The 15,802-nt window shown below is 40.3% G+C and overlaps 1 protein-coding gene across 1 annotated transcript; it reads right to left on the bottom strand.

Moving 5' to 3' along the window:
- Positions 1–4,354: 4,354 nt before the first annotated feature.
- LOC139202555 (transcription factor JunD-like) lies at positions 4,355–6,353 on the bottom strand. Its single transcript, XM_070832082.1, has one exon. The coding sequence runs from the start codon at positions 6,214–6,216 to the stop codon at positions 5,395–5,397; it is 822 nt and encodes a 273-aa protein (XP_070688183.1). The 5' UTR covers positions 6,217–6,353; the 3' UTR covers positions 4,355–5,394.
- Positions 6,354–15,802: the final 9,449 nt, after the last annotated feature.

A 15,802-nucleotide genomic window follows, 5' to 3' on the forward strand; every position in this document is an offset into this window, starting at 1 on the left:
GAGTGGCACATGTTTGATGCTTCTTGTCCCAGCAGCCTCAAGATGTTATTGTTCCTGCTGTCACTAACAGACAATGTGAAAGGATATCTGAGCGGCATTTTGTGCAACACAGTTGTGCAGTTGTGCTTGCTAACAATGCCGAACATTGATATTGACAGTGTATTATGTCAGGCGGAGAAAATCCTTCAGGCTGAATTTATGTCATTATAACAGCTGACAATTTCTGACTCCAGAAAGCAGCAAACTTAAATCTCGTCTCCATGATAGCTGTTTGTATAGTTACTTCATCAAATATCAAATTTTCTTCAAACAATTCATTATCCTCTAAAACGGGACACAATGGGTTTGGAGGATGCAAACAATGTTGTCTTGTTAGATTTTTGTTTTTTATGGTATTTTGCCTTTACCTGATGTTTGACCCTTTGGAGTGGCAGGACACATCAGTAGAGAGGAATGACGTGTGATATACATTAGACGCCCAGCTGAGCCAGGTACATTGCTGTTTCACGGCAAAAGTCTTAGATCACTTGGCCACCAGGACATGCAGGTCTGATTTTATTGTCACTGAATCTACAGGCAGACTGTTATTGAGTATTCAAAACCAAACTCAACAAGTACAGTAACTATAGAGGAACTTGTCGTGCTGGTGTTCAGACTTGAAGAGGGAAAAACATTTCTTTAACGTTAGACTCCAGCTCTGTTGTTTTTGATCATCTAGTTTGCTCTAAAGGAGACTGTAAATGCACATTTGATGGAGCCCAGTATCCTCGTCATTTATGTGCTGATCTCTTTTTATCTCTGAACCTGGGAGTGTATTTTAGATCGAGCTACACGGCAACACTCGGCGACCAAACATTTCCTTGCTTGGAATCAAACAGCCCGTAGAAAGACTATTACTGAGTGTGTTTGTCTGTTTGTGTGAAATGTTATTTCACACAAACAGTCTTCACACATAGGGTTGCTGCTTTAATATTGTGCTCTGAGGTCATGGTTCCAACACTGTGTAATCGTATCACATTTCTGCTAACAGGTGTTTTTAAGTCACCACAAAAGCATCACTCACTCTGGGCATAAATTATCCAACCTCCACCAAACACTCATGAAGTGTTTGTGCACTTGTTTTAATACATTTTCAACAGCTAAAACTGGTTTGCGAGGTATTCCTTCTTTTCAGTTCACCAAAGATTGCTGTAGAAGCAGCTCACTGTTTTTGCTGAATGATGCCAGAAGGACCAGTGTGTCCAGTTTTAGTTTGAAATTGTAATAAAACAAGTGCTGCTTGGTGGACCACAGTCATCTCTGGTCATTTAGAAATAATTTTATGACATCGTTATTCCAGGCTGCTGCTATCTGAACTTTTGAAATGCATTTTTTCTCCAGTAAAAACAGAGATAAAGAGGATGGCACCTATAGACTGGGAGGGCAAGGCACTCTAAAAATCATTATGGTCGATTGTCAGTCTGTGACTGTGTGATTAAAGTAAATCCAAATCAGAAAAAGATTTATTTTGAGAGCAACTGTTACATTAGTTATCTGTCAAGTGTAGCATATGAACCTAAAATCACAGATGATCCCGTGACTGTTAAAGTTTGAGAAAACCAGGACCAAGTCAAAGTGTGTTCTTATTAGAAAGGAAGTGATGATCACGACAAACCTGGGAGACAATTTTGATCCTGCGTATATATTTTTCTTCTTACTGGTTGTGACTGTTTCTTTTCCGGTAAAATCCAAAACTTTTAAACTGTTCTCCTTTCTAATATGTCTTCCTCTCTATATAAACCAGATGTGTAAATACTGTACCTTTGAGTCATATGTGTGGATTGTGTTGTATCGACTCAGGCTTGCAACAAAAAAAGCAAGAAAAAAGAGGAAAAAAAAAGACGGTAAAAACCCGAAAAACCCCAAAAGAGCCATGTTGTACTGTATCTGCATTCATTTCTAGGCCTGCTTGTGAATGAATGTGTCACTCTGTTACAAAGCAATACACACTACAGTATCTAGACTAAAAAGAAATGCCATCAAGCTTGGTAGAGGTTGCCGACTTTAGATCTTCTACTAGCACGCAGAAACGTACCTTATTTGGTCTCGTATCACTGCCTCTTCAAACCCTCCTCAGTTTGGGCCATTAAGATGAGAGAATATGCTGTGGATGTTTTTATCTGTACTTTGTGGTAAAACAATAAAAAGTTACTAACAATTAGTTGATTCTTGTTTTTGAAGATTTTGTACCTTGTGGGGTGTGAGATGGGCACCGTTACCTGTTACTTACGTCTTAAAAGTTAAAGGTCCCATGTTATGAAAATGCACTTTTTAATGTCTTTTCTACATAAATATGTGTCCCCTGTGAGTCTAGAGATGCTCAGACTCTGAGAAAAGACCATCCTTTGTCTTATTCTCCAGCTCCATCTGTCAGTAAATGTGTATGAAAACATGCAGTTCAGATTTGGCTCCCTTTCTGATGTCACGAGAGGATTTGTTGATCATGTGACCTCCTCCCGCCCCTCAAGAGGCCGACTGGCCCACTGAAGACCTCCTGACTCCACTTTGCTGTCCGCCATTAGTTTTTTCCTCACTAACGCCAGCTCCTGCTAACACGGTGATGTTGAAGGTGAGAACAAACCGTGCCGACAGTCCTGTTCCTCTAAAATGGAGTTTGAAGAACGAGGCTGAAAACAGCTGCAGCAGCCACATCTCCCGTGAGAAAAATAATATGTTTTTTTGAACATTTAACCATTCAAACATGTTCCAATAGTACATCCAAACACAAATATGAACTTGAAAATGAGCAGAATATGGAACCTTTAAAAAACCTTGTGCTGCATCGTAGACAAAACAACAGATCATCATTAATGTTGTTTTAACCCAGACGCCAAAGTTAAGATACAGATTTATGCAAAATAATGAAATGTTTTGGTGTTATGACAGCGCAGAGGCTTCAAGGTTTTGCAGTAAAATTGACATTTTGGTGGTAAATGTATGATCACTTCTTCTCCCAGCAGCCTTAAGATGTCACTGTTTTACTTTTTGCTGGCAGGCAATATAAAATTATATTGTGCAGCAAGAAGTAGTTTATTAAAAATGATGATAACTGTGACACCACCTGCTTTAGGATGTATACAAATGTATATTACTATAGAAAAATAGTTTTTAAGTTAAATTTAATTTGCCAAAATCAAGTCAGTAGGTCTCAGTAGGGCCAGTGAAGGACTTTCCCTGATATAATTGAGAAATTAATTAAATGTCTGTTTCCTAATCTTCACCTAATGATCCCAGTTATGATGACATATAAAAAAATTGAAATGTTTGATTTCAAGATATTGTAATCAAAGTGTCCTTCTCAAAAAATAAACTCTTGAAGTGCTCGTAAACCCTTGTAGTTTTGGTGCACAACTGAGGATGTAAGAGAAAATTAACCTTTTTTTCTGCTTCTTTCAGAAAGTTAATCTTTAAATTGCCTCCCTTAGAAGTACAAAGAAAACTTTTCCCTAAAACTTGTAATCAGATTATGTGTGGCTCCTTTGTGATATTAGATTTTTTTTCCAAAGTGATCATCTTATCAGCAAAGAATGTGATATCGTGAATGACAGGACAGGCATTAAAGAAGATAAATGGTAGTGGGCTAGTATTCTGTTATTGTAGTTAGTGATGCTAAATTTGGTCTGAAATCCAGTTTGTCTGTGGTCAGACACTCACTGGCTAATATCAAAATGCTACACAGTGTTTGAAAACAACTGATATAACTTGAATTTATCTGATGGACCCCTACATGGATATACGCTGACCCACATCAGTATCCCCGCGTCAAACACACACACACACACCTCATTTTGCTAGTGACATCTCATTCGATAATGTTCACCATGATGTGCCTTTCAACTATTTGCAATTTCCCAATTAACCAGCAGAGGGAGAAAGATACCAGAACACAGATTAGTACACACACACACACACACACACACTTCTAAATTGTGTAATTGCACACCACTGGCCAGGAAAAACAATCACTCTAATGATATTCTATTGATTCTTAGCTGTAGTCTGTTATGGTCTCAATGTTATGTTGGCGCCACCATCTAACCCACAATATATTTTCTTACTGTCTTTATATTATTGCCTACATGGTAATGTAACCAATTGATTATCATTAATCCAGTTAATTGAATAACTTCATGTGACTGAACATAGTCCTGAAATTCATTTTTGAACTTGACAAATGTCAATGGAGCAACAGACTGATATCACCTACTCACCACCAACAGCTGTTGCACACACTGACTTCAACCTCCAGTGTGTTTTTGCCAACATACATGTAAACATGAGAGTTTTGCCAAAGTGGATGAAACAGTGTTTATTGCCGAGCAGCATTTAATTCAGAACACAATGGCATACAGCCGAATAACTGTAGGCTATAAGTGACAGCAACAGTCAGTGCAACAAAAAAGGTTACCACTCTTCACATTAAAACAAGACCACACTGAAATAAGGACACAGTAGAGTAAAAAATAGATAAACACGTGTTTGTAAAGGTTAAAGATGATAAACACTGATTTACTGCGCCCTTTGACATCCAGCTGTGGGCAACATTCGAGTATGTCAACATGCAAACCCTTACATGTAGATTATCTCTTACAAATATGGGTATATATATGCATTTTTCTTACAGCCATATCCTCATATACTCTTAAGGATATCTGTGTCATAAATGTGCATATAACTGTAGAAAATCCGTTTGGTCCACATTTGAGACTGTATATAGACACAGCCAGTCTGTAAACATTTTTACAGGAAATAAATCTGGATATGTGCCTTCAGTCACTGAAGTTGAGCATGCAGCCTTAATAACTGCCTCTTTCTCTCATCGGGTCAGCCAAAGGCCAAATTCCATTGAAAAAAAATGCAGTTTAATGCCACCTTGTTCACCAGGAAATATCCATACGAAGTAGAACAAGATTTCATACATCAAACATATCATAGGCAAAAGCTCTTCAGTTCGGCATGAATCTAACAAACCAATTTGCGATTATTTGTTTAAAAATTCAATGATTAATGTAGATTCGTGCTCCTAATCAGGCGGAGGCGATTGATCAGAAATATGGATTCTAGAAAATGAAAATGAGTGAAAATGTAACTTGTCTACATTATCTGTTGGCCGATTATAGCTGAAGAGTCTTAACACACATTATCTTGAATTGTGTTCTACCAGGTGTTTGCATGATGCTCAAAGACGATTAAACAGCCGATTATTAATGTACAGTTTGGCCTACGTGGTCTGGCATTCATTCCAATGGGAACGGCACACATCTGGGCCACGCTACATAGAGATGAACCAACATTAACAAAGTCCATGAAGCTTATATGCTGGTCAGTAGCCCAACTGCAGGTCTGCCCCTCCGATTAGTGCACCTGGACTTCGTGTGGCAGCAGCTGGCAGCCGCTGTTCACATGGGTGACGACTTTCTGTTTCAGCTGGGCCACTTGCTCCCTCAGCAGGCTGGCTGTTGAAGCCAGATCGCTGTTGTGGGTTTTCAGCGTTTTGACCTTGTCCTCCAGCCTGGAGATCCGCTCCAGTTTGCGCATCCGGCACTTGGAGGCTGCAATCCGGTTCCTAAGCCTCTTCCTCTCGGCTTTCATGCGCTCCTGTGAGTCAATGTCTACGGGGGACAGCGGAGGGCTCTCCCCGAAGCTCTGAACGTCAGGGACCGTCTGAGGCTCCTCCTTCAGCGGCTGGACCCGAGAGAGCTCCGGCTGCGGCGGGGCTGCCCCCAAATGATGCGGCGGAGGAGGCGGGAAGGGGACTGTGTCCGTGGAGTAGTTGACGGTGGTCTCCAAAGGCCCGCTGCCGTAACTGTTCAAGTTTGTATACACCGGTAGATCCGGGTGGACGGTGACCGGGGCGATGTTAGCGCCCAGGTCCAGGCTGCTGGTCGTCTGGCCGGCTCCGCTCAGCTGATTCTGCTTGTGCAAATCCTCCAGCGCCTTCACGAAACCCTCGGCGAACTCCTGCTCGTCCGTCACCGTCTTCGGGTAGAGGAACTGGGAGCTGGTCGGCGTCGTGGTGACCATCCCGTTGGACTGGATGATCAGCCTCTCCAGCTCCGGGGAGGCCAGCTTGAGCAGCCCCAGGTCCGGGGAGCTCAGGATGCTCTCGGCGTCGCGGAGATGCGGCTTGAGGTCGCCTTCTTCCGCCAGGGTCAAGTTAATATCCTTCTTCATCATTATTTCCGTGGTCAAAACGACAAGTGTGCTGCTCGGCCCTCCCTCACAAAGCACCCATAACCTCACAGAAACAAGCCGTAACGTGAAATATCTTCAGTTAAACCGGGATTCAACCGCTGGAACCGTTGGCGGCGTTCCGTTCTAGAACAGAATGTGAGCGAACTGCACGCCCGCGCGCACCGCCCCGAGCTTTTCTAGGCTCGCACGTTCCATTATGTCACATCAGAGCGCGCGCATTGGGCAGAAATTACGTTTTCCAGAAATGGAATTTGAATACAGGGACGAACAGAGCAGAGAGGAGGAGACGTGACAGACGTCTCACTCTGCGCCTCACTGCGGGATCCTACAAACAGCAGGAAGTGTGATCATACTATAGACTGTGGATAATATATACTGTTTCCATTGTTTTGTAATTAAGTGATTCCTCATAATACACCTGTACTATAAACTGTGACTGCGCGTCTGTGATCTATCTATCTATCTATCTATCTATCTATCTATCTATCTATCTATCTATCTATCTATCTATCTATCTATCTATCTATCTATCTATCTATCTATCTTCTTACATATATCATATCTAAATGTCAGGTTATCAAAAACTGCAGCTCCCATGAGCCCCCATGCTTTTGGCAGGTGTTAAAACTAAACTAGAACTCTCTTCTGATCTTCATTAGGTCTCTTCTGACTTCATTATAGAGTCTCGCTATTACCCAGAAGGACAAGAATTAATTTTGTTGAATAAAAGGAAAAGCTTTCCCACTCAGAGTGTTATTTTTACGGTGATGGCCATCATTTGGTTAGTTTGGTAATGAGTATCCAGACAAGTACTGGATGGATCACCATGAATTTGGTACAAACATCAAACATGGTCTCCTGAGATTGGACACTAAGCTACAGAATCTGATGGCTTGGACAGCTTGGTTGACTTTCAGCTTAATGCTACAGTTGTTATTTTACAGGAAGTCCAGAGATGACCATCCAACATCATCAGTCCCTGGGTTTTTCTGCAATTGCAAATATTGATTTTTCCACACAGGAAGCTTGCTTTACATTTGAAACATGACTGATATGGTTTTTGTAGGGTTTCCCAAAACATAGCAACTGTATTTGGCATGGGGATGACAAAATATAACATCTTTTTTTAAGTAACCCACACGAGGAAACAATGTGAACAGAACTTCCCAGTATTTACCATGAAAAATAACTGATATGAAGTTTGCTATAGTTTCTCAGTGTGTTAGAAAACACATTGTGATGTTAAACAGGAAATATGAGCTTCAGTCATGCTCAATTATAGTCATGGGTTCGGGTTAGTTATACTTCTCTGTAACAACTGAGCATCTGCTGAGGAACACTGATGTGGTTGAAAGCTCTGGGAAAAACATTTTTCGTGAACCTTGTGTGGAGATTTTTTTTTTTTTTTACTGTTTTCAAGGTTCAGATTGAACTTTCACTTTCTACAGAGTGACTCCTTTTTCAATAGATGATCTTTGACACTAGTTCTATTCCAGTGGAGAGGAGGATAAACTACAAACACTGAGGTTTGTAGTAATGGTGTGTAGTGACTAATACACATCTAGTTTACATTTTCAAACTAGCAACATTTTACCTTAATTGTTTTATACTCTACTTAATGTAAAAATGATAATTTCTTAACGTCATATAAGATAATAATGGAAATGTAAGCTTACATAACTGTGGACATGAACAGTAGTCATTTTCATGATCAATCTTTGTGGTCAAGACACCCGATGTCTTCTCAGAAGACTTACTTCTGTTTTAAAACATTTTCTGTCCTTGCATGTCAGAATAAGGAGAAGTTGAATCTGAAACTGAAACTGGCTCTGTGCTCACATTCAACACAACCATCCAATTAAAAATGATGGTGATCATTTCAGTTTCTTCTCAATAGCTTCCATTCTCCATTAGGCCTCACTTTTTAAAATCAATATCAAATTGGTTTCAATATTTATTCAACATTTAATGTCCTGATTAACTATAGATAGATAGATAGATAGATAGATAGATGGATAGATGGATAGATAATAGATAGATTTTACTAAGTTTTCTGACTCATACTTTGACTACCACACTTTCATACACTTGCATAAATACATCATTGTGTTGTATAAATGTACTCCAAGACACAGTAAAGTGTAGTTTAGAAATAGTATACTAATACTGTGCATGATAATAATAGCAAGTTGAGCATTGCACATGCATTGTTCCATTAATGTGGCAATCTAATGTGACAAGTCTGTGTTTGGTTTCCACCCTCCTCATGTGATACTGTTTATAGTTTTCCATTAATAGTCAGTCAGTCAATCAACAATCAATTTATCAAGTTAAAAACTGAAAAGTCAATCAGCATCCAAAAGTCTGGATATCGAGAAACAATGACCCTTGTTTCCTTCATTAGCAAACAGAGCTTTGGCTTGTAAAGGGTTACGCAGAGGAGGTATGTGCGTCACAGGTAGGCCCCATCCATAGCTGCAAAGCCTTGTGTGGGTGGATCACATGATGGATCCTGTGATGTCAGATCTCCTAACGCTGTGGTGGAAATGGAGGTGTGGGTAGGGTTGGGGGTGGAGGGTGGCGGGGGGATAAACCAACAGAGGAGAGATATTTTTGTCTAAAAGCTGAGTATCAGAGTAGAGAGAGCGGGGGTGCTGAGCCTACAGTTTGGGAAAGAAACAGCAGTAACTGGAAAAGGACGTTACACACATACACACATACACACAACACATTCTCACTCATTCTCCTTTTCACTTAGTCTATAACACAGCAATACAAGCGAAACACATTTACAAAGAGTTAATCAAAACAAACTTTCTGTGTTTTGGGGCAGTGAAGTTTTGCTCCCTCATAATAACTGTCCATACAGTTTGATGAATTGAGAAATTAGATTGTTCTTAACATGTGTAACGTGTCCCCACAATTGTGAGAAATATTTGCTTAAATCTTATACTTTGTCTGTCAAGCAATGTGTTAAATCAGTTAAATCAAGGGATGAATGCAGTGCGTTTAGCTTTATTTTGGTGAGACAGTGACTGTTGAAAAGCATACAGAAGAAGATTTTGGTGCAGAAGTGACATGAGTATCAGTATCAGGAACATTTTTAAGCCATGATTTGTTGCCAATCGTGATTGATCGATTGATTGCTGTTGTTAAGTCTCACAAGTATTGACATAAATTCAACCACATACTTCTTGACAGGGAGAAAGTCAATTTATGAAACATGTTGTATGTTTTAAAAATGGTCACCAATGGTCAGCAGGGTAAAATATTAAATAAATTCTCGTCGTTGGGATGAAGATTCTTGACATGATATTGTAAAGCTTTCCACATAAACACTCAGGCAGTAAACAGCCCTTTAGTGTGTCATAATGTAATACTGTGTCATAGAACAGCTAAATGCTCTAAATTCCTGAAACACAAGTCAGCATGAGCTGAGGCATGAATCATTTTCATCAGTGACTCTGGGTTAATGCTGCACGTCAGGGCACAGACTGATGAGCTGTCAGGAATGCTTGGCATCACTTGGAAAGATTCGACTTCCCCTGTGCCAGAGCCCATACAAGATCAGACACATACAGCATTGAGCAACACGTGGTGGATGTGTGGTTTGTACTTGTACATTAATGGAGTAGGACAGATAAGGGCCCCTTGATGGTATTAATACAAATGAGCTTTAATCCTCTGTTGTGACACAGAGACTTAAATAGTTGGCTTACTTTCACCTTCATTTCTGTGAATTTCCTGTGAATTTCCTGTGAGGTTTGGATGTTAATGAAGCACAGCACACACAAGTGGATCGTTGTGTTGTTTCACTGCCAACAGGCAACCAAACATGGATATAATTAAATATTGTATAAGGCATTCTTTCAAAGTAGTTAACTATGTCACTGCTTGATCCTGACCAATAATGACACTGGTATGTGACTTTGTGTGGGCATGTGTGCCAAAAGATGTCAAACCAAACCATATCATACAGCACTCAGCACTCATCATACATACATGATGTCTTAAATGTTACGGTGCACGAGGGAGGCGTGGACCCAAATGCAGAGTTTCAAAGAGAGTTTATTATTAGGCAACAAAGCGAAAACCAAAAATCACCACTAGGGGAAAAACACGGAAACAAAGGCAATCCAAAACAACCAAAAATCACCACATGGGGAAAACTCAGAACAAAGGCAATCACCACAAGGGGAAAAGTCACTCTCTGAGGCAGCGTGGCAGGAAGCTGGAGGACGATCGGTAACACTCTCTCTGGGAACATGTGGGAAATAATTGGACAAGGAGTGAATGTGAGGCCAGCTGAAGAAGAGGAGTCCTAATGGGCTGATTGCCATCAGGTGTGTCCTGCTGCCTCTGCAGAGGTCGGCTCCGCCCCTGCCACACTCCAGCGCTGCAACACAAAAACACATGACCATGACATTAAAGGCATCAGCACGCTGTTTGTCCTCCCCCCACACCTGCATCAAAGATAGGGGCCTGCGTCCAACAACTTTTTATAACTTTTGTTGTCAATCCAAAATTGAGGTCCACTTCATATGACAACTGGCCCTTGAAATATATAGGAGAGCAGAGCAGTGCATAAAGAAAAGGGAGTGGGTTTCTCACTCATGGGTTAACTTGTTGAATGTACTAGTTGTGTTTTTGTTACTCCTCATCTCTTTAAAGGGATGAGAATGGGATTTTGGTCATTTTTAGGATGAACAAAATACAAAAAGCAGAGGCACATGTGTTTGATTGAGTGCCACTAACCTGCTTCACTGGGCCTGATGACGTAGTTTCAAAGTGTAGGTGAAGTTCCACACTCATGGAGGACGTATGAACCCCCATGCACCAAGTGAGAGTTTGCATGCGTGCGCACACACACACACGTACAGTTTCACACAGTTAACCACAAAACCTCACTAGGCCTACACCTTTTCATGGTTCAACATTAGTGTAGAAAAACACACAAAAGCATCTGATATTTGATTGATATCTTTTTCCAGAGCGTGTTGCTGTCACAGAGGTGCATGTATTTCCTAGTGTGGTGGAAGATCACACCGTGATGTTACCCCATATTTACATATTTGCAGTCTTTGTGACCCATTTACGCTAAGCTCACACTAAGAAATGTCAATATAACCAGTTAAATTCACACTCTGTATCTAATTATTTAATTATATGTATTCATTTTTTATGTGGCCTTGCTTATGTAACATTCTCAGAATGAATAACATTTCATATTATTTTCCCAGTAGAAAATAAGAGTGATGGCTGTGACAGAAGTCTTGTGCAATGTGTCTCATTAAACTCAAGTAGTGGTTTCCAACCAAAACTATAAACAGCAAAAATGTAAATTACTTTATGTGGAAGAGTGTTCTTACTGTCTCATGCAACTTTAATTTGAGAGTATTTGATTTTACACTTAATGTTACTACAAATACACAATTTTAATTTTAGGAGATGACAGGATTTGATAGCCACAGGTTCCACCTGAGGATGATCCTCAAGTTTCCTCTGGGTGCCAAATTTTCTTCCCTCAGCCCAAAGACATGGTAAGTCAGGTGATGAGGTGATGAGGTTTCAGGTGGTCACGACCAGTTAACCACCATGACACGAATGGACAGTTTAAATCCTAATATCAGAATTATTATTATTATCATTATTACTATTATTAGAAGTTGTCTCATCAAGATCACCATGTTACTGTCTATTGACTATTGGGAAAATGAAGAACTGTAAGTGAGGTGTGATATGATATGATATTGAAGCAGATGGAGCTGAGCTCCAGCTGACTTTGGCCCAAATTAAATCAAATTATGCACCACTTTCAGATGCCACATTAGGCCTGTATCAGATAACACAGTCAATTTCAGTCCACCTTAGAAAAAAGGTAAAGCATCAGCACACTTACCTCCATTGTAAACACACAGTGTAAGACAAGATAAATTTGCAGATGCTTTGACTTTTACTATATTTGTTGTATCCAGCACACATCCAGTGATTTGTAGTGTGCAGTAGCCAGTTTGGCTTTCTTTCTTCTGTACTTCTCTATGGAAGTTCTGCCTCCAAAAATGAAAACATAGCAGCGGGCAATGCCATGCTAACTTTCTTCACTGTTGTCTGTCCCTGCACAACAGGCAAATGCTCAGCTGGAGTGCCCATGAGCAAAACACTGAATCTCTGCCAGCTCTGGGCCTGGTGTTCTGTGGGTGACTGACCACTGACCTCGGACCTGCCTTTGGAGGGTGAGTATGTCTGTGTAATCTCCCATTTCTGATAAAAACAGTATCTCAGATAAAGCAGTGCAGATACTAAAACAAGATAAACAAGTGCTGCCATCTCAAGTCAAGGGATAAAAATATGCCTCAGAGGGAACAGCATTTCTGTGAGATGAATGGAGAGAGAGAGAGAGAGAGAGAGCTGCAGAGTGCAGGGAGAGATGTTTTCCCAGCAGGCTTGGATTAGATGCGGTTCCTGAAATATGCTGGGCAGCTTGGTATTCTTTGTGCCCAGTGGTAAAAATAGGCCTTCTTCCCGAGGGAAGTGATGACGTCTGCAGCCCGCCTGCATCATCAGCCACAAGTCGGCTTCATCCTCATCCTGGAAGAGGCAGAGAGACATAGTGTGGGGGGAGCATCAGTGATCACCATAGCAACACATGCAGAGTGACGCAGGTAAAGAGAATTGAAAAGAAGAGAGGTAGTGATTGGCTGGCAGCTGCAGTGGCGTGTGTGTGCGCGTGTGTGTGTAATAGATGTGTGGGTGGTAAAGAAGAGGAGGTGGACTCAATAGCCCAGTGTTGAGATTAGCCCCCACACCCTCAAAACACACACACACACACACACGCACACACACACACACACACACACACACACACAGTCCAAGCCTGTTAGCACGGTCAACAATTCAGCCTAGCAATGAGATGATATGATTTAGCACGCTCCTTGAGCACTGACTTCAGAGGCAGTGGAAAATAGTGTTATTTCCCTCCCTCACAAATGCCATCTTGGATATTATGCATGCATGCATTTCGGGAGGAAAATGTTCCCCACATTGCCCCCACACGAACTCACCGTATCTCGCTGTTTCATTTCAGTGCCATTAACATAGACCTTTTGGCAATTCAGCTACTTTGGCAAAGCGTTAGTCCTGAATTTAATTAAATTTCAAAGGTTATTCTGCTCTCTAGACTTCTTCTTTGCTGCAGTTCTTCTTCCAGTTGTCCTTTTTTTCTCCCAGTCACCTTTTACAACCCTTCCTGTTTTTCTTTATAGAATAAGGGCAGTTTTTCCCCTCAAAATCAACTCTGCATATCCAGAGTGGGTTTTTAGAGCTCTCATACAACACATTCAAACTACAGATTGGGTGAAGTTGTTTCATCTTTTCAGTCATACAGTAAAATTGATGCTTTGTAATTTGATATTATAGATATGAATCCAGTTTTAACTGAAATGACAAGCTAGATGGCAACACCTCTGGCAAAAGCAGCATTTCAGCAGCACAGCTGCAGTACTCTATCAGTATCTACAGTGGTTGTGCCTAGCAACAGTACTGCACTTGAGCATAAGTCTGGAGAAAATTAAGACAACATATTAGAGCCACTGTTGCCACTGAATATGTATCGCATCACCCGTATGTGTGTGTCCTTGTGTGGCCTTGTAGTAGAGCATGAGATACAAACAATATGGGGACCTGCTCCTCAAAATATTGAGTTGGAACCTAAATTATTTGAATTAGAAAAAAAAATCTTTCCCAGGAAAAGGGGCGAGCAAAAGGTTGGCATCAATAGATCTGTCCAAACTAGCCATGGTACCAAGAGGGCTATGAGGCAGGCAAATGGTCAGTGGGGCTGAGACAAGACAGAGTAATGTCTGGCACACTGTGACAAAGAAAGGTACTGACTGAGGGTTACTACTGGGCTGTGCTGGGAGAATGGGGAGCAGCTGTGAGAGGCAGGTGGATGTTAGTGATGGCTGAGACAGGAAAGCTCTCTAGTGACACCTGCTGGACAGATTGGGAATGGCAGAATGTGAAAAAAATGGACAATAGACTAAAATGCATGGAAAGGATGTTGCAGTGATTTATGGACGTGGAGGCAGGAGAGAGGATGGTGGATCAGCAACAAAATCATTCATGTGTCCCATTAAGATCAAGGGCTTATGTTATGTTGAGGCTTATGTTTTAGGTGTGGAACTGTTTGAATATGAGGGTGTTGGACCTTGTTTGTGAAAAGTCATTCCTGTTTTATAAGCAGGCCTGGCAGCTTTTGGGCTCTGTGGCGTAGACACTCGCATGCACCTCTCTCTCTTTTCCTGCACCTGTATTTTTTACTCACCCTATCTTCCCACTTAAACTGATGAAATTCAGGTGGTTGCATTTCTAATCTACCCATACTTCCTTGCAAAACTTTCAGCTGACCAAATAGCACTGAATGTGTCCATGTATTGTTTTATTGTTATGCTGACTATTTGTTATTTAAAGATAACATTGCTATTACAAAGACTTCAAATATGCGCCAAATATATTGCAGTTCCAACAGCTCCTTCATAACAGAAGCCGTGAATTGTCTGAAAGATTAGTTCATTAATTGCTGAATTGATAATTCAATGGACAGAAAATCAGAAAATTCTCTGATTATGACTTTAAGGTAATTTATTAAGCAAAGATATCAAACATTCTCTGGCTTCAGCTTCTCACATGAGAGGACTTGCTGCCCTTCTGTTTTAATCAATTGTAGATCAAATATCTTTGGATTTCGGGCTCAAAACACAACATTTAAAGAGCGCTGCTAACTTGTGATACACACTAGAAAATCATGAATGACTGGATTCATGGGATGAATGGGATCTTTTATCTATTTTAACTCCTTTTACATTTCAATCAAGTCAAATAATAAATACTGTGCTCCGGATACCAAAATCTGGGCCGTCAGCAGAAAAATCTGATTTTATATTTAACTGTAAAAGAGTAACCTATAACAATTGTACTACGGCAAGCACAAAATGTTGTATAAATACTACCAACATTTTCTATATGATTCAAGGATTAAGTGATTAAAAATTTGGAAATTATTATATTTGTGCAAAGTAATCTATAAATTAGTTCATATTCATGTGTAGCCTGAGACATTGTCAATCATACTTTAAGTATCTATTGTTTTGACTGTTTTAGATACAATTTGCCTCTTCTAATTATGTGATGAATGAGATTCTCAGTCAGATCTGGATTTAGTGATTCAAATTTATGTTACCGCCTCAATATGTCTCTGACAACCACTGGAGTTACAGATTTACATAAATGTCTGCCCAGACAAATCTTGAAAGCAATTCAGTATCCAACCAAGTGAGGAATATGGTCACAGTCTCCCTTTCTGTTACTGTGTTATGGTGCTGAATAATGGTCAAAAAACAAAACATTAATTACCATTAGCTAATCCTGTACATAAATTAAGATGAATAATATCCAAGTCATTTAAAGGACACACTGATTGTAGCAGTAAAATCTTGTAATTTAATTTAATTCAAGACTGTTTTGACTTTTAAATCTTTAGCGAGAGTCTGTTCTAAACAAATAAGACCAC

This window comes from Pempheris klunzingeri, chromosome 6, assembly GCF_042242105.1.
Source record: "Pempheris klunzingeri isolate RE-2024b chromosome 6, fPemKlu1.hap1, whole genome shotgun sequence".
In the NCBI taxonomy this organism is placed as follows: Eukaryota; Metazoa; Chordata; class Actinopteri; order Acropomatiformes; family Pempheridae; genus Pempheris; species Pempheris klunzingeri.